Below are 21,521 nucleotides of genomic sequence, written 5' to 3' on the forward strand. Positions count from 1 at the left end.
TCGTTAACAAGGGGCGATTAGAAGTATATCCTCCCGATCACTGCGCTCCCAGCGCCCGCCCAGCCCAGGCACCCAGGCGCCGCCATTAGTATATGTGGAATGAATGAACAAATGAACGAATGAATGAATGGCAGAGCTCTAGGGAGAACTCTCCGGAATGCCATCCTGAGAACAATCTCAGACAGTGAAATAACAGACCCTTCATTGGCTACCTTGTGCTACAATTTAATACTGATTTCCTAATTTACTATCCCAGCGATTCGGGGGAGGGGCAATGTCACCTGCTGGGAGATGAACTGGGTCACACAGAGCTGTGTGGCTCCAGGAACCGGCTTCTCCCACAGAACGTCTCGCAGAGCCCAAATCACAACACAGATAAAGGTGGTATGTGATTAGCTTCAAAGCAGTAAACGCCTTATTATTCAGGCAATTAGTGAGCACAGAGCTGCTTGTTCACAGAGTCTTCTTGGAGGCCGGCGGACATCTGTGGTTTCTGTCCGGTTGTTTGGCTTGGATGGTTCAGAGTTGAAAAACCTGATTCAGCAGTAAACTGACCAGCAGCTTCAAGGGCAGGAGCGGGGGGGTTGGTTTCGAAGGTGAGAGAACTGCCAACCACCTCCCAGCCACAGCCCATCTTTTCAGAAAGGCTCCGATGGCAGCAGCACAGCTCCGATCTCCGTCCCCAGGAGCCGGCACACCTGGTGCACCTGCCCTGCCGTGTCCCACCGCGCACAAAGAGGAGGTTCCAGGGGCTGCTCTAGGCCAAAGCAGGGTTGCAGCCCCAGCTGAAATGCAGTGTTCCTCACACTCACGTTTTCCCAGACGTGTTTTTCTTTCAGTACAGCATCTCCTGCATTTGGAGAAACAGTCTGCAGGCCAGCACATCACAGGGCTGCACCCCAGTGAGAAGCCACGCACCGGACAGCTGGTGCCCGGGTGACTGAGTCACCTGAGGGGCCTGGCCGCCTGTCAGGCGGTCAGTCTTCTCCTCGAGGATGCCCGGTCCCGGGGGCAGAGGAGGACCTGGCTCGAGCTCCCACACCCTCCGTCAGCCCAGAGAACCCTCTGTCACACCAGAACGTAAGGCGACCCAGCCCTCCAGCACGGCCACATGCCTGACACCAGCACACGGGCTTTTACACGCAAGCTGTCACGGGGTCTCCACAATCCTGAGAAGCAGCGATCTCAGTGCCTCCCGTGATGAGCGGGAGCCACGCCCATGGGCACGTACCTTCTCCAAGACCACCAGCTCCTGGGGAGGGAGTGTGGCTGCCTGTGCCACCAGCTCTGCCACCCCCCAGTGTCCACCTGACAACCTGCCCCAGGCAGCAGCAGTGCCGGGTCCCAGGGCACGCTGCAGTCCACCGGGGGCCAGGGCACCACAACCCTTCCACAACGAAGGTCAGGGTGGGCCCTGGGCCCGGGAGGAGGCATGGGCGTCAGACAGGACCTTCATCAAAAAGGAAGAGAAACCTGCTTTGTCCCCTGGGGGAGCAGGAACCACTGACAGCAGGAGGGCAGGGCCCCCAGGCGCCACGTCAGCTCCTCCTTCTCCCCTGGTCTGTGCTCGTGGCTGGGCCCTAAAGCCACGCTTTCCGCCAAGACAGCAGACACGCAGTCCCTGCTCGCTGCACAAGGATTCCCTGTCCCCCAGCTAGGATGCCGCTGGGTGACGTCAAAGGACCTGCTCAGTGACAAGCGCTGTTAGAACCCACCTCTGCTGTGATAAATCACACAAACCAGCTGCACGGATAGTAATCAGACTTTCTGACTGTTCTTTTCCCTCCAAACACTGCAAAACGCAACAGGAAACAGGCCTGACGCCAGGAGCGCCCAGTTCCTGAGTCTGAGCCCCTCCCTGAGCGCCACTCGGTAACTCAGAGGTTCAGCAGAGACTGAGGGCAGAGCGGACGACCCCCCAGGTCTGTGCTGGAGGAAAAGCCAGGAGCTGGGCAGGCAAACCTGGCCGTGGGCACGGGAGACGCTCACATCCACATTCTCCGCTCACGGCTCACAGCCCAGGCCCGTGGTGCGTGGCACGGCGGCAGCTGCACCGAAGCGGCTGAGATCTCCCTCCAGGAGCTCTGTCACCCCCCACTCAGAAACACGCCAACCACGTCAACACACACTGGCACTGAGTGTGAGCACCAAGGACAGGCTGGTGCCGGGGACGTTTCCACATCGTGGCACTAAATCCACGTGATTATGTTGTGTCCACATCCGCCACCTGAGGAAACCGAGGCCCTGAGAGGTGACTCCCCTAAGGTGACAGCAGGAGGTGAGGGTCTGTCCCACGCACACACCCGTGCTCCGAGCTGCCTGGCGGCCAGGCCTGTATGCTGTGGCTGCTTCCAGACACTCAACGACCTCAGACCTTGGCGTGAGTCCCTCAGGCCCCCACAGAAACTGCCGCCCTGATCAGGGGATGAGCCACAGGCTCAGGAGGAAGAAAGGGAGCAGCTCCTTCACCGCAGCACCCGCCCTCTTCCCCCCACACCCCGAGTCAGACTGCGGGGGGGCGGGGGGGGCGCCCGTCTTGTGTCCAACTGGGTCCTCCGTCCAGCTGACCCCTGCCTGCCTCCCTGGGAGGAAGGGCCCTGCCAGGCCGACGGTCCAAACACTGAGCTCACCCCTGCAGGACCCCCGGCCCCACAAGTCCACTGTCAGCAGGTGTGCGCGCCAGGCCCGCCCAGGCCCCCGGCACACTGGCGACAAAGCCGACCAGGTAATATGCGCGGCCAGGTGGGCACAAGGTAACTCTTGGTGCCTGGGGCCGGGCCCACGTCGGGCACTGACGGAGACTGGAGGGCACAGGAGAGGACGCAGGGACGCCTGAGTCACATGTCATTCTTTCCCTCCTTAGTCTTTCTTGAACAAGTTGAAAACAGTCATTTCCGGGGCAGTGTGCTTCTTTGCTCTCCCAGACCCACAGCGGGCGCTGCCTCTGCAGAGAACCATGGACGGGCCAGCCACCCCCAGTGAGCTCACAACACGTGCTGGGCTCCCGCCACGACCGGGGGCACCACTTACGGGAGGAGAAAGCCACCAGGACAGCCCAGGACTGAGAGGTCCAGAGCTCGGAGCTGGACCATCGCAGAATCCACAAAGGACCTGGGAGGCCGTGATGTGCTCCCGACCTGAGGATGCCACACACTGTGTGAGGCAAGAACACAGGCGCCCCCGAGACGGTGTGGCCAGGGCTCAGGCGACCTGGCACCCAGCAGAGACACGGCTCAGGCCCCTGGGTGACCGACAAACCCGCAGCCCAAGACCTGGGGACGAGCGCCTGTCCCCAGGCTCCCAGGACAGCTCAGGGTGCTGCAGGCTGGGCTGGTGAGCGGCATCCACACCACTGCTCAGCAGGGGCAGGGGGGCCCCCAGGGAGCACTGTGTACAGGACGCAGAGCGAGAGATCAAAAATGAGCTTTAAGAAGAAAGAAGTCAAGGCCGAGCGCAGCCGAGCCGGGAGATGGGGCCCCAGACAGGAAAGGAGGCCGCAGCAGAAACCCAGGGAAGACGGCACCCCACGACTGAGCAGCAGTGAAGGCTGCGCCCCCTGTGTGGCCAACACTTGTCCAGCACATCCACACACCCACACACCCTCCCACGTGAGAACACGCAATGAGGGGAGGCCAGGGCCCCAGGGCCACACGGCTCACACTGGACCTGGGTGCTTTCCAGCTCTCGCCAGAGATGGGGTCCGGACAGTGGGGTGCTGCTCCTGGGGTGGGGGTGGTGATGGCAAGGAGAGCCGCTCCAAGACAGTACGTGCACTGGGATAGAACATTCTGGAGAACGGGAGGGTTCCCATGAGAGGTGGCTGCCCCAGATATGACAAACAGGGAGGGTCATCAAAAAGGGGGTAGGGACAAAGGTGGGTGTCTGGAAAGAGACGTGGCCCTTGAACTCAAAGTCGGAGACAGTCCTGGGAATCAGGGCACTCCCTCCCCCGCACCCCAGACTCAGCTGCAAGTCCCCCTCTACCTGGTGCCTTCCCTTGGGGTGTCCACGCTGTGCCCCACCCAAGCAGCCCCACCGAGGCAGCTGGACTGGCAGGTAGGGAGCAGGGAGGTTCCTCTGCGAGATGCCGGGGGGTTGGGTCCTCGGGGCTCATCCCCAGCATGCCCTCTTCATGCCACCATGCTCGGGGGCCAGGCAGGGACCCAAGCCCCAGGGCCCTGGAGACATGGGTTCTGAGTGTCCTGCACTGATGCCCATGTGGCTGCCCTGGGCAGCGTCACTTCTGAGGACACAGGAGCATGCGACCCTAGGGCCACCTACTGTCCCGCCAACACCAGGGCTGTTTCCAGGGGAGCCAGCTATGGCAGTTCCTCAACCCTCATGACAAATAGACCCACCCACCCCTAGAGAAATGGGTGCCAGGGTGCTGGCCAGGCCACAGAGCCCACAACAAGCAGGAGTCTCGAGTCACTGAGAATTAACTGCTGCCAATGCTGCACCCAGAGTCCCCACACGGAGCAAGTCGGGGTCCCCTCCAACATGGTCGGCCCTGTCCAGGGGACCCCGAGGATCCAGGGGGACCCCAGGCTTCGCCATCCAAGAGAAGGCTGGGTCCAAGCAAGAGACTGAGGGCTGGCACAGAGGAACGAGGAGGCCAGGAAGGGGGGGGGGGGCGTCTGCACTGTCCATTCCTATGTGCACAACACCCACTTGTCTACACCTGTCTATCCCATGACACAGCGTCCACACCTGCCTGCTCGCACCCACGGCCATCGCACCTGTCTACACAGCATCCACGCACGCCTGTGCACACCTGTCTGCACCCAGGAGGAGGCACTTTTCAAGGGGGCAGGTGCTGTTGGCCTGCCATTAAAGCCAACCAGACAACCCAATTAAAAAATGGATGAAGGACTTCATGGGCCATTTCTGCAGAGAAAACGTGCACGGCCCGGGAAGAGGTGCTCACATCCCCAGCTGGCAGGGAAACGCAATTCAGAACCACCTGAGACACGGCTCCACACCCACTGGGATGGCCACCACCAAAGCAAACAGAAAGCAAGTGTCAGCGAGGACGTGAAAAAACCAGGGTCCTGTGCACTGTTGGCGGGAAGGTGCAGCTGTGATGGAAAACGGTGTGGAGGCTCCTCAGAGTTAAACACAGAGCAACAGGATGACCCAGCAACCCCACTTCCAGCTTGTCCCCAAAAGGGCTGAAAGTGGGGACCTGAACAGAGACGCAAACACCCACGTTCTCAGCAGCGCTATTCACAATCGCCAAAGGTGGGGACCACCCAAGCGTCCACCAGCGGGTGGTGTGTTTGCATGTGGGGTATCACGCGGCCTTGAGGAGGACGTAGGCACTGAGCCCGCCACCCTGTGGCTGGTTCTAGAGGACGCTGCGCTGAAATAACTAGTCACAAAGGACATGGAGACAGTTCCGATTTGGGAAGATGGAGAGCTCCGGAGAGGATGGTGGGGACGGCCGCACAACAGGGTAAGTGTGCTTGGGGCCCGAGTGTGCACTGGGCAATGGTCAGCACGGTGAATTGTAACTGACGTGTGTATTTTACTGCAAGTTAACAACGGTGCTGGGCTGGATTTGGCTCATGGGCCATAGTTCTGTGACTCTTGTGTTAAAATACACCCATCTGATGGCACATTTGGCTTTTAAAAAATTGGCATTTACAACGACCATCAATAATACGCTTAGGTCGTGTCAAGAAAAGGGAGGTTCTGCAAATTGTACAGAAAATTAAATTAATACAGTTAAAATATGTGTATGGAAAAAAGCCTGGAAGTAAATTAACTAAACGTTACAAACGAAGACAGAACCCGACACAAGCTGGAACCCTGGACGCGATGGCCATTCTGGGTGCTTCCTTCCCACAGGCAGCTCAGCTGATGCTCAGAGACCACACCAGGTCTGGGGGAAAAACACACGTGTGGGAACAGGACACAGGAGGCGAGGCTTGCTTTGTTTGTACCGTGCAAGGGGCCTCCTGCAAGAAAAATCACGTTTCTTCAAAACCATCCGAGTGCAGGGCTGCCCAGTGAACGGCCCTCCCTCAGGGGCCCACGACCTGGAGGGAGTGGCTGCAGGTGAGGACGCCACAGGCCAGCTCTGTGCTCGTGGAGGTGTGATGACCCTGCGGGGACACTGGACATGGGGCCCTGACACTCGGCACTTGGGTCAGCAGGGTCCTCTGGTCAATCGTACACCGTCCACTATCACCTAAGTCAAGAGGTGGGTGTGGGGGTTTGTGTGGCACCCAGCAGCCCTGCAGATAAGTCCCCCACCTACCGGATGGCTCTATTTCACAAATTTTTAAATGATCAAACGTATTGCTGTTTTTTGATAGAGTGATTGCTCTTCTGGGATTCTGCACCGAGGTAACAAAACACAGCCTGAGATTTCCTCCTGGGAATGCTGGCTGGAGGACCTCGGTGAGGGGACACGCTGCCCAGGTGACCGGTGAGTTCAGAGGACCCACCGCCCTCAAGGGAATCCTAAACCATTAGCTAATAACCAGGAGGAATTCTAACTAACCTGATGTCATTAATATTTTCTTAATACTAATAAGCATACAAGGCTAGAATATATTTTAAAATGGTATGTCCCCCAGGGAGAACCACGGGGGCAATTAAAATGTGTTTCCTGACATTTGGGTGCATGTTTCAAATTTCCAGGTTCAACGTGTGCTGCTTTTACCACCAGAAATGCCGCTCTAAGTACACAGTGGAAAGTCCGTCCTTTCTGGTATTGTCACCACACTTCCTCCCGAGACACCGAGTGAAGATGCTGCAGCCGCGAAGGCTTCTGGGTGGCCGAGCGGCACACGTGACTCAGACGGCTGGCTCGAAGTTCCCGCAGCCTGACCCAGACAGCAGCAGTGACACTCCAGCCGGCCAGCGGGCAGCGCTGCTGCAGCCCAGCCCTGACCAGTCCTGGCGGGGCCTGGGGACCTCAGGAGGCACCCTGGTGTAAGGAGGGGTGGCAGGACCCTGCACCCACCACTTGTCACGAAGGGACTCTTCACTGAAGGAGGTCCAGCAAATGTCCATGGAGGACACACCCGAGGTCAAAGCAGATGGACCCGCCCCCGCCCCGTGGAGGCCACAGTCTGGGGGGAGGGGCACAAGCCTGTGTGCTGGGGAAGGAGGAACGGGGGAGCCTTCATGTAGGGAGCAACGGCCTTTGAGCAGAGACTCCAAGGAAGGAACGGGGGATGGGAGGGAAGGATGTGTGAAAGGGGGTGGGGAGGAGAGACCATGGGGGAGGGAAGGGGGGTGAAATGGGCAGACCTCTGGCATGAGCTGCAGGGGTTCAAGGAGCAGTGAGAGGCCTGCCTAACCAGAGAGAAGTGGGGAGATGAGTGGGGGAGGGGAGTGCAGGAGAGAAAGTGACAGGGAGGCATTGAGGGGGTCATGGCCAAGTGGGGCTGTCTACAGGCTCCTTCAGCCTGCAGGGGTGGGGCCATCCAGGTGAGGGAGGCAGAGCCCAGGCCAGGTAGATGAGGAATCTGCTAAGTGACCTCCCTAAGGTCACATGTGAGGGAAGCACCAGAACCGAAATTTGAACTGGGGTAGCATCTAAGACACAGCCCCCCTCACCAGCACACGGGACAGCTAGAGAAAGCCACTATTCAGAACTGGCCCCGAACTGGTCAGAACAAAGGACGCCTTCAAACCATGTGTCCAGGCAGCCAACACGTGCCAGTCACCACGCAGCCTGCCCCTCACGCCTGTCCCGGCGACTCCCCTCCAGGTCAGCCCTCCCCGGCTGGGGGTGCCCAGATGCTGCCCCCCCAGCACCAAGTGGCCTGGATGGAGCGGGGGCTCCCTACCCTGTTTCTGGGACTCAGATGTTTTTCCTTAGCTGGTCAGTCCCAAGGACTCTCCTCTCCAGAGACAGCAGAAGGCGGCAAAACCCTTCCCCTTCCCAAAATGCCGGTTTTGAGGAAAAGCTACATCTGAGTTCCTCATTTATTCTTTTTACAATAAATCTTTCTGATGACATAATACACACCGCTCAGGTATCCTGCTATATTCCTCTGGTACCACGACACCAGTTTTCTGGATGGTGAGATAAGACCAAAATAACTTCTGCAAAAATAACGGCTTCACGAGAGTCCCTCAGTGCAAAGGTTTCAAGCGAGTGGCACAGAAGCAGGAGAACCACACGACGTCTCGGACCGCTGTCCAAGGTGCTGACCTCACGGCCCGCGTGCTGGGCCCTCCCCCTGGTAATACAGGAACCCAGGGCAAGGCCTTGACCTGGTAAGACGCAGTGCCCAATGCTATTGGGCATTTCCTGTTTCTTACAGAACTCGTCTGTGTCTCACAGCAGAAGGTGGAAGAGCTCTGGAGGCCACACAGTGGGACCACAGTAACACTTCTGATCTGCACCGTAAAGATGCTTAAGAGGCACCTGTCACAATGACCACACCCGGATGCCTGCCGACAACACCCAAAACTGGCAGGACGTGGAGCAGCAGGTGGTCAGTCACTGCTGGGGGGACGCAGGCGGTGTGGCCACTGCGGGACACAGCTGGGTTTTACAAAACTAAACAGACTCGCATCTAGGATCCAGCAAGCATGGTCCTCAGTGTTTGCCCAAAAGAGCTCAACACTCACATGCACACAAAACCCGCACATGGACGTTGACAGCAGCTTTAGTCATAATCACCAAAACTCGGCACAACCCACGTCCTTCAGTGGGTGACGGGTAAACTGTGTCCATCCAGGCAATGGGACACGATTCAGTGACAAAGAGAAACGAGCTGTCAAGACATGAAGAGATGTGAGGAACCTTAAACGCACATGACTAAGTGAGAGAAGCCAGTCTGAAAAGGCCATACAATGTAGGATTCCAACGTTCTGGAACGACATCCTGGAAAAGCACACCTACTGGGACAACACAAAGATCAGCGGTTGTCAGGGGTTAGGGGGCGGGAAGGATGAATGGGGGGGCACAGAGGACGTTTAGGGCAGTGAAATTATTCTGAGTGACACTAGAATGGTGGACACGTCATTATAAACCCACAGAATTTACAACACCAAGACTGACCCTCACATAAAGTATGGACCCTGGTGGTGGTGACGGGTCAGTGCAGCTCCGTGGGCTGTAACGTGCACTGTCTGTGGGGCGCTAACAGGGGGAGGCTGTGTGGGGTGGGGGGCACATGGGACATCTCTATGCCTTCCCCTCGATTTTGCTGTGAACCTAAAACTGCTCTAAGAATAAAATCTTAATCAAAGCAATCATAAAAAAGGCTAAGATGGTAAATTTTCTACTTTTTACCACAGGTAACAAAAGATGATGTATCAGGAGTGTAGGACAGCATATGTTCTGCGGCGTCTCACTGGCTGCTACGCTGCTCTGTGTGACAGACAATTACCAATCGCTGACCTCCAGCGGTAAGGCAGAAACAGTTATTTTGAATAAAAATTGTATCTAATGAAAAAAAGAATGGCTTATCTTAGAAAGTGTGAGAATCACGGTGTCTCTGGTCACAAATCTCGAGCAGGATTACAGACAGCTGACTTGTGTGTGACAAGCTGCGCTTTACACATTTCCACAGGAATATTGAATGAAGCCACACATTTCACTCATCTCTAAAAAATTACAGTGTGAATGAAGGTAACGCAAGCTTCCTAGAATGTGTGCCTATGACGAGCACTTTGCCAAGAAACGCGGTTAACGCACGACCGTCATCTCAAAGAATAACACTGCAGAAGGCTCACTGCACAAGACTTGAGATGTTCTGAGGTCTTACAGAACTTAGAGGAAAGAAACTGAGATTTCCCCCAAATTTGAAAACAATCCTAAAAATTTATGTGACATTACCAATAATTTGTGAGACTAAAGTAAAAGATTTTCTAAATGGCCAAAAAGTAAAAATTTGCAACTATATAACAGAAGAAACTGCAGTACAGTGGTACCTCAGTTTTTGAACATAATCCATTCCGAAGACCGTTCGAGTTCTGAAACGTTTGAAAACAGCCGACAGCGAGGCCTGAGGGTCTTGCACTCAGCGGGAGCCACGTGACATGTTCAACTTCTGAGGCGTGTTCGAAAACTAAAGCATTTACTTCCGGGTATACGGAGTTCGTAAACCAAAATGTTCGTCAATGGAAACGTTTGAAAACCGAGATACCACTGTAATTACCTTTAAAATTTCTCTAGAAAATATTGCAACATTGTCATTTGAGAAAACAACAAGTTTGAAGCTACAAAATACTGGGGAGAAAGTATTATAGGACCATGCCCAGCAGACATCTAATGATAAGTCTAATTATTGCCATCTTCCTGGATTTTGTGATACTGTTGGTATTTAAAAATTTTATTTACTTTGATTTGTATTCTCATCCTAAATATACACACATTCATGTCTTAGAAAAACGTAGACAAGTGTAAGAAAATAGAGACGGGTAATATACGAGGCTACCCTTTATGCAACAAAGAGGAGTAAATAATACACATACACTTATTTTTACAAAAAGAAACAAAGGAAGGATAAGCCAAAAAAATGAACTAATGTGGGTACCCATGGGATCGAAGTTACATGAACAGGAATCTTTCCTGTCGTTATTACTTTTGAATCATGCTAACGTTTTACACAACCCATAAATATAACAAAATTTAAAAGAATGGGGTAAATACCCTAAAACTGAATGCAAACAGAAATAAACTCAAGTGACAATGACATTGTAACACAGCCACGCAGGTGACAAGCATCCACGCTGACACCAGGACACCGCGCCCACCTGCACTGACACAGAATGCAGTCTGAGGACAAAGGGACCCTGAGGGACCCTGCCGTCCCTGAGCAGCTGGCTCGGTGCTGACACGGCAGTTCTGAAACTGCTCAGTCCGGTCCGGGTCTGAGTGACGCCATGAGAGCGAATGGACAGGCTGGGCTCCCTGATGCGTGTGGAGACGTGGGGGCAGCACCGGGTCCAGCATGAGCCCAGAGCCCCAGCCCATACCCTACTTTCCCAGTTCCCTTCTCCCCCAAAGGACGGCCCGTTGCCGGAGGACCTGGACCGCACATGGTGACCCTGGGGACCATCAGGCCAGGAACGCCCGAAGCTCACGGGAGCAGCTTCAAGGGACCCTGCCCGCCTCACACAGGAGAGCTCAGGAGTGACAGAAAGGGAGTTTCAGAGCCCCCGTCCCCGTCCATACTGGCCTCACAGTATCTCAGGCAGGGAGGGGAGAGGGGACGTCCCTTCCTGGCAGCACATGCCAACTCACACTGGTAAAGGGAATGACAGAAACAGCTGCCACGTTAGCCCCAAGCAGGGATGCTTGGGTCGGGCACACCCACGAGTGAGCGTGGAAGCCACCGGCGAGGGGGCCCGATAGCAGCCGCCACTGACCTCACTGTGGTTCCAAGGTCCCACTGTCCAAAGTAAAATCACTGGCTGGCACTAGCTTCAAGCATCTTCAGATAAAAAAGGATTTTGAAAAAATACAATAAACAAAAGCATGGTTTGCCAAAGCGGAGGTTGCAGGCGCTGTGGAGGAGGGGTGGGGTTTTGGCCCTGTCGCCAGAAACCACAGGTGGGACCCAAGACAGCCAACCCCTCGGAGCCTGAGTTCTGATGACCTGAGACCACACAGTGCAAAATGCTGGTACAAATGCACCTCCATTCTGTCACCTGGGCTTTCTGTGTGTCACTAGCTGTGCCTGACTCACTGCAGTGCAACCCACGTCCTCAATCTCCGGTCACATAAGTCCAAAAAAGTACTGAAAACACTACTGATATATTCCTGTTAGAACAAAACCCCACCCAAGGAAGTACAACTGAATGACACAAAAACTAAGGGTGGGGGCTGACACTGCAGCAGACCCCAGGTGCCTCCCGATGCCCTCCCGCCCTTCGCCCCAAGCCGATGACTCCGAGCTCACCGCTCCCTGTGAGTCTATTTCTGCCCTCCTGACACACTGTTCCCCACCATGTTGCAGTGCCCTCCCCGAGCTGGTTCACCCCGAGAAGAACCCTCTGTACTCTCGACTGCCTCCCCTCCCCCTCCCCAGCGGACCCAGGAGCAGGGTGTGTGGGGCCAGAGGCAGCAGCAGACTCATGTCAGCTCAGCTGGGGCGCAAACAGCCCCCTGTGAGACTCGTCAGCCTCCGTGGCCCTGCTGACCTCCACGTGGCGACAGTGCGACCCTGCAGGCCCAAGTCTGAACAGCCTGGAGGGTGCAGCGTCCAGAGACAGTGGACTCAGAACGTCCTCTGCACCCCTCTAGTCCCTACCTACGTCCCCAGCTCAGAGAGCAGGGCAGGGGTGACCACGGACAAGCTGTAGGCCCCCAACACAAGGATGGCCCATCCGTGGGCCAGCCAGCGACACGTGTGCTCTGCCATACAAGGGGGCAGAGGTACCTGGCTAAGCCCAGCAAGATCTGGAGACCCTGCTGGGAGCCTCGGGGGGGGGGGGGGCAAACCGTGGCCATAATGAAAAGACAGCACCTGCCTCCTTCTCTCTCATGGCTCCCGAAGGTAGAGGGGAATTTCCACAGCACTTCTGGAAGCTCTGCAGAACTCAGTCGGCCAAGATTTCAACCCAGGAGTAGGAAAACGGCACAGACGTGGTTTCAAGGTTGCACGAACCTTTAAGAAATGACCCTTGTCGAGTTTGAGAGAAATGCGAAGGAAGAATACCCACATGTATCGATTGGGAAAGGCTGTTAAAACACCCCACGCTTTTCCAAACGTTGCGTTTTCCTCGAATACGTCAACCACTAACAGACTGTGGCAGAAGCGGGCAGGCCCCGCCGTCCCTAAGCCAGGCGTGACGAGCTTTGCAAAAATGTTGCCACCTTCTCACTCAGTTTTTTCTTTCTTTTTTAAAAAATTTATTGGGGTGACAATTGTTAGTGAAATTACATAGATTTTAGGTGTACAATTCTGTATTACATCATCTATAAATCCCATTGTGTGTTCACCACCCAGAGTCAGTTCTCCTTCCATCACCATATATTTGATCATTTTTTCTTTATTTTGAAGGCTAGTCATTTTTCATTAAAAAGGTGTAATTTCCGTTCAATGTTAACGGGTTTTAATTTTTAAATGAATGACTATTTCTCATTTTAAATCTCCAGTGCAGTAAATACTGATAAAGTCCACGTATCAAAGAACTCTCTGAGGTCCTCAGTGATTGCCACGAGCAGAGGGGGTCCTGGCATGGCTGGCCGAGCCATCAGACAGGCCAACAGCAGGCTGGGTGGCTGGGACTACAGAACAAAGAGAAAGAATGGGGCATCGAGTGGCTCCCGGTCTGCACCACCCGTGCAGTATCCCCCCTCGTACCAGCACCTGCTCCCCAACACCCCTGTACTTCCAGGGAGCCCAAAGCAGAGTCCCCCAAAACTCAATGCTTTCAGGCCAGCGACGTGTGAATGCTAACCCAGAGAGGGTACTGAATACTGGTCTCCACAATGTGACAACCTGAAAGGTCCCTTTGTCTCCAGACCTATCAAGAAGACAAGCAAGTGAGAGGGGACGGGCTTCGCACGAGGGCGACACTGTCCGTTCACCTGCGTCTCCTGGGTCTGCTGCCCGGAAGCTGCTCGTTACCTGGCTCAGGTGCCTAGTATCCACGTCAAGCTGCTACTCTGAAGGGGACAGACTGAGCCCATCAGGAAGGGTGACGTTTTCTGAGAGGCCGTAATTAACTCAATGGAACCGCCTCCGGGGACAGCTGGAGGAGCGGGTGCCAGCTTGAGAGCCACCGCGAGCATCTCTCCCAGTGCCACCTCCAGGGATGCCATGTGGCAGCATGAAATCAGCCAGGGAGGGAGCAGTCACATCAGGGTCCCCTCTGTCCTCCCCAGAGAGCCGGCTGCTGGACCCTTGGGTGATTAGTGACAGTCTACACCCAAATCCACTTTCCTTCCTGGCCAAGGTAACTCCCTGCAGTTTAAGGCAGACACCCGGACGGCAGCTTGCGAGTCGCTCTGCCGGTCCATCCTGACCCCACTCGAGCAGCCCGGCCCCACGCGTGACTGTGCCTCATGTTGCCCTGCACGGGCCCCTCTGCCCAGACACAGCACCACAGCGGGAAACAGGCACCCAGGACAGACAGAGCATGTGGGGGCAAGGTCAGGGCTACAGACATAAGGGGGCCCCTCCCAGCAGTCCTGGGGTGCCGTCCTGGGGCAACCATGCGCTGTCCAATCTGGGAACCCAGCTGGAGCTGTGACGACCAGGGTCAAGCCTGTCGTGATGCCACCGCTATCAGAGTCACGAGGATGCTTCCAGAGGAGACTGCCCGTCCAAAGGTGGCTGCGCCGACAACAACGGAGCTGCTGTGAAAGGCTGACCACCGCACGGCCCCTTCACCGCCCCTTGCTTGCTCCTGCCTTTGTCATCTTGGTGGGTGCGAGAGAGCGCCAAGGGCGAGGGGTCAGAGGCCAAGCCTGTGTCCAGGGCGGGAGAGGGTGTCTCCGGACAGAGGAGCCTGGCCAGCGCGTGTCTGCAGTGCGTTTCTGAGAAGAGGACAAACCAGGGGTCCATGCTGGAAGCCCCCATCTGGCAACAAATCCAAGGTCTGGAGAGGAGCCCGCCCTGTGCCCCAGGGTCCCCCCAAGCCTGTCCTCACCCCTCAGAGCCCTGGAGGCAGCACTGATAATCCCCCAGCACCCCACACCCTCCCCGGGACTCACAGGGCCACCAGGGCAGGGTCCACGCCCACAGCCACAGCTGCCCGGGACCTGCTCCTCTCCTGCTTGGCTGGAGGGGGCCCAGTGGGGGCAGAGCCCCCTGCCTTACCCTCCCACCTCTGACCCTCCCGTATCTCCCCTGCTGGCCCAGTCTGGCCCTTAGCGCTCCCCCCACCCCCACCAGGACCAAGCGGAAAGAGCTCCCAGTGGCCAAGGCTGGACCCGTGTGAGCATAAGTCCTAGCAGACTGGAGCCCAGGGGCAGAACTGAAACCCACGGGTTGTTTCCAACGTTAAGTAAGTCGACGACTGAGTAATAAATTAGTGGGAGACTCTCATTTCTGTCAACACCCCTGCAGTGAGGTAAACACAAGCCCTCCCCTCCACGGTGGGCACAGGGAGGAAAGGAAGCCTGCAGTGCAGACAGCTGGCAGGCACAGCTCAGCCAGGTATTACGGTCCCATCTGTGACAGGCCATGGAGAGCAGCACCCTGACATGATGAGATGGGAAGGGCAGCGCCCCTGGGGTCCCCTCCCCAAAACCCACACCCCAGTCTGACCGTGAGAAAAATATCAGAGCAACCCAGATAGACAGAGGGACATTCTACAAAGCACCCTCAAAGCCACCAAGGCCATGAAAACAAGGAAAGTGAGGAACCATCACAGCTCGGAGCAGACTGGAGACGTGAGGACTAAATGTCACGTGGGATCCTGGGTGGGACATTAGGGGGAAACTAAGGAAACCTGCATAAGGTGTGGACTTGAGCTAAGAGCAGCGTCTTGACATAGTTCATTAATTATGACTATTAATACACACACCAGGGCTGGCCCGGTGGCTCAGGTGGTTGGAGCGCCGTGCTCCTAACACCAAGGTCGCCGGTTCGATTCCCACATGGGCCAGTGAGCTGCGCCCTCTACAGCTAAGATTGTGAACAATGGCTCTCCCTGGAGCTGGGCTGCTGTGAGCAGCTGGAGGTTGGCGTGGGCTGCTGTGTGCTACTGTGTGCCGCCATGACTGTCTGGCAGCCAGCATGAGTGGCCAGCAACCATCGTGAGCTGCTGTGCGCTGTCGTGGGTTACCGTGTGCTGCCAGGAGCGGCTGGTGGCCAGCGTGAGTGACCGGCAGCCGGCAAGAGCTGCCGTGAGCTGCCGTGAGTGGCCGACCAACGACCAGCGACCGACTGCCTCAGCAGCGGGGAGCGCAAGGCTCATATACCAGCGTGGGTCACAGAGCTGTGTCCTACACAACTAGACTGAGAAACAATGGCTTGAACCAGAGTGTGTCGGGGGGGGTTGGGAAAAGGGGGGGAAATAATACGCACACTAACGTAAAACATTAATAACGGGACCTTGTGTTTTCCACTACTTGTTACCCTTTTCTGTAAATCCAAAACTGTTCTAAAAAACAGTCTATTAACACACACACACAGACACAAATATACACACACAGAGACACAGACACACACACACACACTCACACACACCTGTGCTACCAAAGCACTTGTGGGCCCACCAGCTCCACCTCCTCAGTGTCCCACCCATGCAAGAGGCAGAAGTGACCTACACCCACGACAGTCACCCCATAAGGGGTCATCAGAGAAAAACAAACCACAGCCTATCCCTTTAAGCCTCTGCTTCGTGCTTAGTCCCATGGTGACACGGGGCCCTTGGACGTGCTGGTTCATGATGTCCACACGTGCCCACGCCCACTGTGAAAACCCTTCCCAGGCCCAGGTCCCCGTGTGACTGAGCCTTGGAAAGGTCTAATCGACATGGCATCCAACAGCAGGGACATAGCTGGCACCTGCGCTCCCTCCAAGGCCACAGGCAGAGGAGAAAGGCACTGAAAACCCACAGCAGCAAAGAGAACAGGACAGGCAGCACCACGTGGGAGCTGGACAGGACAGCTGGTCACCAGAAGACTGAGGGGACTGGACCCTGAAGGTCCCGCGTCAGAGGCTACAGGCGTCAGGAAGTGGGTGCCCACGGCGCAGGCTGCACACCTCTGAGGAGGAGGCTCGTCCACCCCCAAAGTAGCCAGCGGAATGAGGGCTCGGCCTTGGGGACACCCCTGCTCCCCGCCAGCAGGACACTCCCAGGCACTTGGACCAGCCACCTGGGGGCGCCCAGGGCAGTCCCCGCAGGACCGTGATGTCCACAGCGGCCTGGTGCCCTCCATGTCAACGTGGACAGATGACCACGGTCACTAGGGGCAGAGAACAGCGGAGAAGAGGAACCCCAGCGGGAACGGAAGGGCCAAAGTAAACAAGAAGAGAGCACCGCCCAGCAGCGCCAGGTGTCACCTCATCCTGCGTCTACACTGTCGCTCTGAGCTCCGGCCGCGTGGTGGGCGGGAGGGCAGGCACAAGCACCTCACTGACTTCGTCCTCACAGGGATGGGTGCCATGCCCATGATGGCCACCCTGTTCACGAGGGAGAACCACAGCTGGACGGTGCTGAGACTGAGGTCACAGGCTGGCCAGCGGCACAGCGGGGGCCTGACCCCTCGGCAGAGAGCACAGACTCAGGCCCAGCCCGGAGGAGAGGAGTCCAGCTCCACACAGAGGCCGCCGTGAGCTGGGGAAACTGCTTGGCTTCTCTGCGCCTCAGGCGCCATTCTCGCCACAGAATAGAGACGACAATGGACGTACCTCATGAGCACTGTGAGGACCACAGTGTGAAGCCTGAAGTGCTCACTAACTTGCATAACTACGTTCCGGGGGCTTCTTGCCACCATTAACCTCAAAGGGACAGTGGGATCTTCCTTGTCTGAAACAGGAGCAGGACTCTGGTTTAACAAGGAAACGTCAGGGCACTAAAAGAGCGCTTGGAAATTAAAAACATAAGGACAAGAAAAAAAAACTTAATATTGATGGTTTGGACAAAAAAAAAAAAAAAAAAAAATTTTTTTTTGAGGGTATCTCCTGGAAAGTAAAATGGACAGAAATGGAAAACAGAAAAGAAAACTGGAGGACCAGTCTACGAGTTCCAACAAATGATCAGTGGTAGATCTAGAAAAAAGGTGATAGAGGGAAAATCATCTAAGAAATAACTGAACAAAACCATCCCACGCCTGAATGTCCCAAGTTGCCACACTGAAAGATCCCAGCACAAGAGACAAAAAGAGGCCTCACACCACGGCGTGGCATCATGAAACTTGAAAGCACTGAAACAAAAGGTCTGAAGCACTTTTAGAAGAAAATACACACACGAAAGTCAAAATGTCTTCTGACTTCTCAATCAGACTGAAAGCTAAGGGAAAGTTACTTCCAACACAGGGTTCCACACCCAGCTAAACTAGAACCAAACCAAAGGCTGGAGCAAAAGCATTTTCAAACGAGGTCTAGGAAAATTTACCTCCCACGCCCCTTTCTCAGCATGTCCTGGCGGATGTCTGAACTGGAGATTAAGCCAAAAAGGGGGCAGGGGGCCAGGGATGGAGGGTGCAGACAGAGACACAGAGATCCAGGGTGACAGCAAAAGGAGGTCCCAGGATACGCCGTGCCAGGGCACCAGTGGCACCGGGAGGGACGTGCCACACGCATCAAGGGGCCTGCTCATCCACTGGGAAGATTATGGACAAATTGGAGACAGGACTTCGAGAAAAGTCTGAGAAAGAAAATCAAAACAAATATGATCTACAAGTTATATAGGAAAGGAAATGTGATGCTATTTATATAATCCATAATGAGCAAATGCTCAATGAGCAAACAATAAATGGTGACCTAACCCTGCTTGGAGATGGACGGAGAGCTGAAGTTCCAGAGACTGAGGGGAATAAGTCACGCCCCAAACAGAAAAGTGTTACTCAGCGATCTGGAAAAGATGCCAGGAACCTGCTGAGACCGAAAGTGAGCCCTCCGAGGGGTGGGGGAGGGGCGGGACACCTGTTCTCTCTTTAAACCACAGGGGCCTAGTCAACACCTTAAAAGAGAAACACTGAACTCAAAATTAACTTCAAAATATGAAGATAATGTACAATGTAAACTTCACACGCAAGCATTTAGCAATAAAAGGTTTCCTGACCAGGACGACTCCCAGCCTTTCCATGCGCACCTGACCTCATCTGACTCTTTCAACAGTCCCATTTCACAGACCAGTAAACAGAGGCGGGCACTCAGGGGGCCATCTGGGACCACGTGACCAGGGCTGCCCTGGTAGGCACTGACCACCTGCTCTCCATCCTGGCCCCACACTGTGCATCCACGCACACACGGGGCAGCTCCATCTTGCTCCAAACCAAATCTTTTAAAACTTCCCACAGAAGAGACATTAAAAAAAGCAAACTTTAAAAAGACCAGACACATTCAAACCACCAAATTAGACAATAAAATATGCAATCGGGGTCCCCCCCACCCAACAGCATCCTGCGTACAATCTCATTCACCCAATAAATGAACAGAAATAAAACGAAGCTGAAACAGCCCCCGGGGCTGTCAGACTACAGTCACAGCACCTTTAAAACAACTACCAAGAAAGGACTTGCCACCAGGGTGGCATTCTTGCCTCTCCTGATTGTGACGCTCCCTTGGGGTAGACAGCCGCCTGGGGTGGGTTGGAATGGGGCTGGGTCAGCCTGGAAACCTCGGAGACATGGAAGGGACGAACAGATGAGCAGCCAGTCTTAAATGAGGTGCCCTGCTCTACGTACTTAGAATCATCCTAAAAACAAACCACCATACCCAAATACACCAGCCCCTGTATGAACAGTAACTGCCCTAACTTAATTACCAAAAACAATCTAAATGTTGCACAGGCAGTTGGTTCAGATGGGATATTTTGGACACAAATATCTTTTCCTGCCCCTCCCATAAACAACAAACTTTTCCTGCCCCTCCCATAAACAACAAACATTACAGAAGGCCTCCTTCATGCCAGGCCACTGGGCTGGAAGCACGAAATGCCTACCAACCCTCCTGGGGAGGTGGTGATGGGAGCAATGGCTCTAAGTACTGTTCACCCTGAAAGAGTGGAGGGAAAGGCACATGCAAAGGCCCAGTGGTCGCTGGGATGGAGCAGATGGGCCAGACCCGCTGGCCCCGGTCCCTGGGTCTTTCCCCATCAGTGAAGAGGAGAAGCACAAAAAGGAGACTTTCTCTGTCCTTTGGATATAAAAACCACAGCGTCATCCACCCTGGAACAAAGGTGTCTCCTCCATGGGGCTGGGAATGGGCCTGGCTATGGAGAGCCCTCATTCAGCCCCCCCACCCAGGACAGCCCCCTGCTCAGCACATCCTGGCTCTCAGTCATGGAAGGAGACAACTGCTACCTGCGTCTTTGGATTCTCAGCAGGGTTTGGGTACTGACCCCAGACCCCACTGCGCTGAGCCTGGGGAACGGTCCTCCCAATGGTTAGGCCTCCATGGGTTCCACTCAGTCTGGGTGACTAGTTGTGCCCAGCAGTCGAGACACAGCCTCACTTCTACAAACACATTCCAGGAAGCTTCTGAAACAGCCACAAGCCAACCCCCAAAGGAAGGCTGGCGGAGGGTGACATCCACCTGGCATGCCCAGTTGGGACTGACCGGGCCTCCAGGCTGCTGGGCTGATGAAGGTGGCTGTGGCTGCCCCAGAGGTGAGGTCTGGAAGGTTAGCCCAAGCTAGGAGTTGGGCAAACAGCACACACGACTCCTTACATAATTGCCAGCGGCTCCAAACTTTGTGAAGGCACCTGGTTGGCGGCCGAGGCAGCTAAGACAAGGCTAGTGAGTCCCCGCGGGTCTGCCTGGGACACAGGTACAAGTGACACGCAGCCACAGCCCTATCTGGCAGCATCAACACAGAATGAGGTTGTTATGGTTTTTGTCTTTTTTTTTTGGGGGGGGGCATAAGGTTAGCTCCTGCAACCTGTCCCCAGTTCATGGCTCTGACTAGACCTAGCAGAGGCCCTGAGGCCCGGAAGCCACTAGCGCCACTGGTCCCCTGCCATGCTCTGGGTCCCCTGGGCTATGCTCTGGGTTCCCCCAGCAGCATATGTGCAAGGAGGGTTTGTATGAGCCGAGCACGGCAACGTGTGATCTCGGGAAGGAAAGAGGCCAAGATGTCCCAGTCCTCCGAGGAAACCATGACACAGCTCGTCTCTGCCCACTGGCACGCACCCACGTGAGCCCACACCCTCCCTGCTCCACTTCCCTTTCCTGCGGCCCCGCACAGGGCCCCGCACAGGGCCCCGCACACAGCCAACGTTTCCTAATTCAGGGGTCCCAAACAGACGAGCTGGCCCTGCTGCTGTTGGGGGAGGGGCGCACGCGCCGTCCTCGAGGGGGACCCACCGCCAGCCCCCCCGCCCTGGCCGCCAGCCCCCCCCACACCCGTAGCCCGTGGTGGGGGGGCTGCCTGCTGTTGTTTGTCTTTTACAAAACACCTTGCAAAATGGACGTCAGAAAAGCACCCACTCCCCACTCCCCTCAGCCGCCGCATCCGTCTACCTCCGACCATCTCAGAGTGGAGACGCGGGCCTCCAGCCGCGCTCAGCTCATCGCCCACACCGGGGACCTGCGGGCAGAGCGAGCGAGTGAGCGCACGTCAACACGGGCCGCGCCACGACGCTGTCGTCAGTGCAAACCGGAGCCAGGACCCGCAGAGGCGGCAGGGACGGGAGCCGCCGCGGGCTCGGCCGGGACGCAGGTGCCGCCAACGCGGCCCGAGCCCCCACGCGCAGCCACGCAGGGTGAGCCACCAGCCGCGCGCACGCCCCTCGCCCGTGGGCCGGCGGCTCGGAGGACGATGGATGTTCCGTGAGCCCGCAGCCCGACAGGCCCGCCAGGCGCGCTGCTCTGGGGCCAGTTCGCCCCAAACGCTCACCCCTCCGAAGCAACGGCCTCCCCCGGCTCCCCCTGCGCTCGCTCCCCCCGCGCGGGGCTGCTGCGGTCGCATCACCGCGTCTG

General features: G+C 56.0%; 1 protein-coding gene across 5 annotated transcripts in view; it reads right to left on the bottom strand.

Moving 5' to 3' along the window:
- Positions 1 to 21,521, bottom strand: part of PRKCZ (protein kinase C zeta) — a 93,457-nt gene that overhangs the window by 51,474 nt on the left and 20,462 nt on the right. Inside the window, exon 1 of one of the 5 annotated variants that reach the window (XM_019712082.2) lies at positions 21,063 to 21,407. The exons of 3 other annotated variants lie outside the window; for them this stretch is intronic. In XM_019712082.2, the coding sequence (XP_019567641.2) occupies positions 21,063 to 21,072 (10 nt within the window). In that variant the 5' untranslated portion in view covers positions 21,073 to 21,407. Of the gene's footprint in view, positions 1 to 21,062; positions 21,408 to 21,521 lie in introns of those variants that run through there. One more of the 5 variants, XM_074334258.1, reaches the window with a different exon arrangement.

Source organism: Rhinolophus sinicus, linkage group LG06 (genome assembly GCF_036562045.2).
Source record: "Rhinolophus sinicus isolate RSC01 linkage group LG06, ASM3656204v1, whole genome shotgun sequence".
NCBI lineage: Eukaryota > Metazoa > Chordata > Mammalia > Chiroptera > Rhinolophidae > Rhinolophus > Rhinolophus sinicus.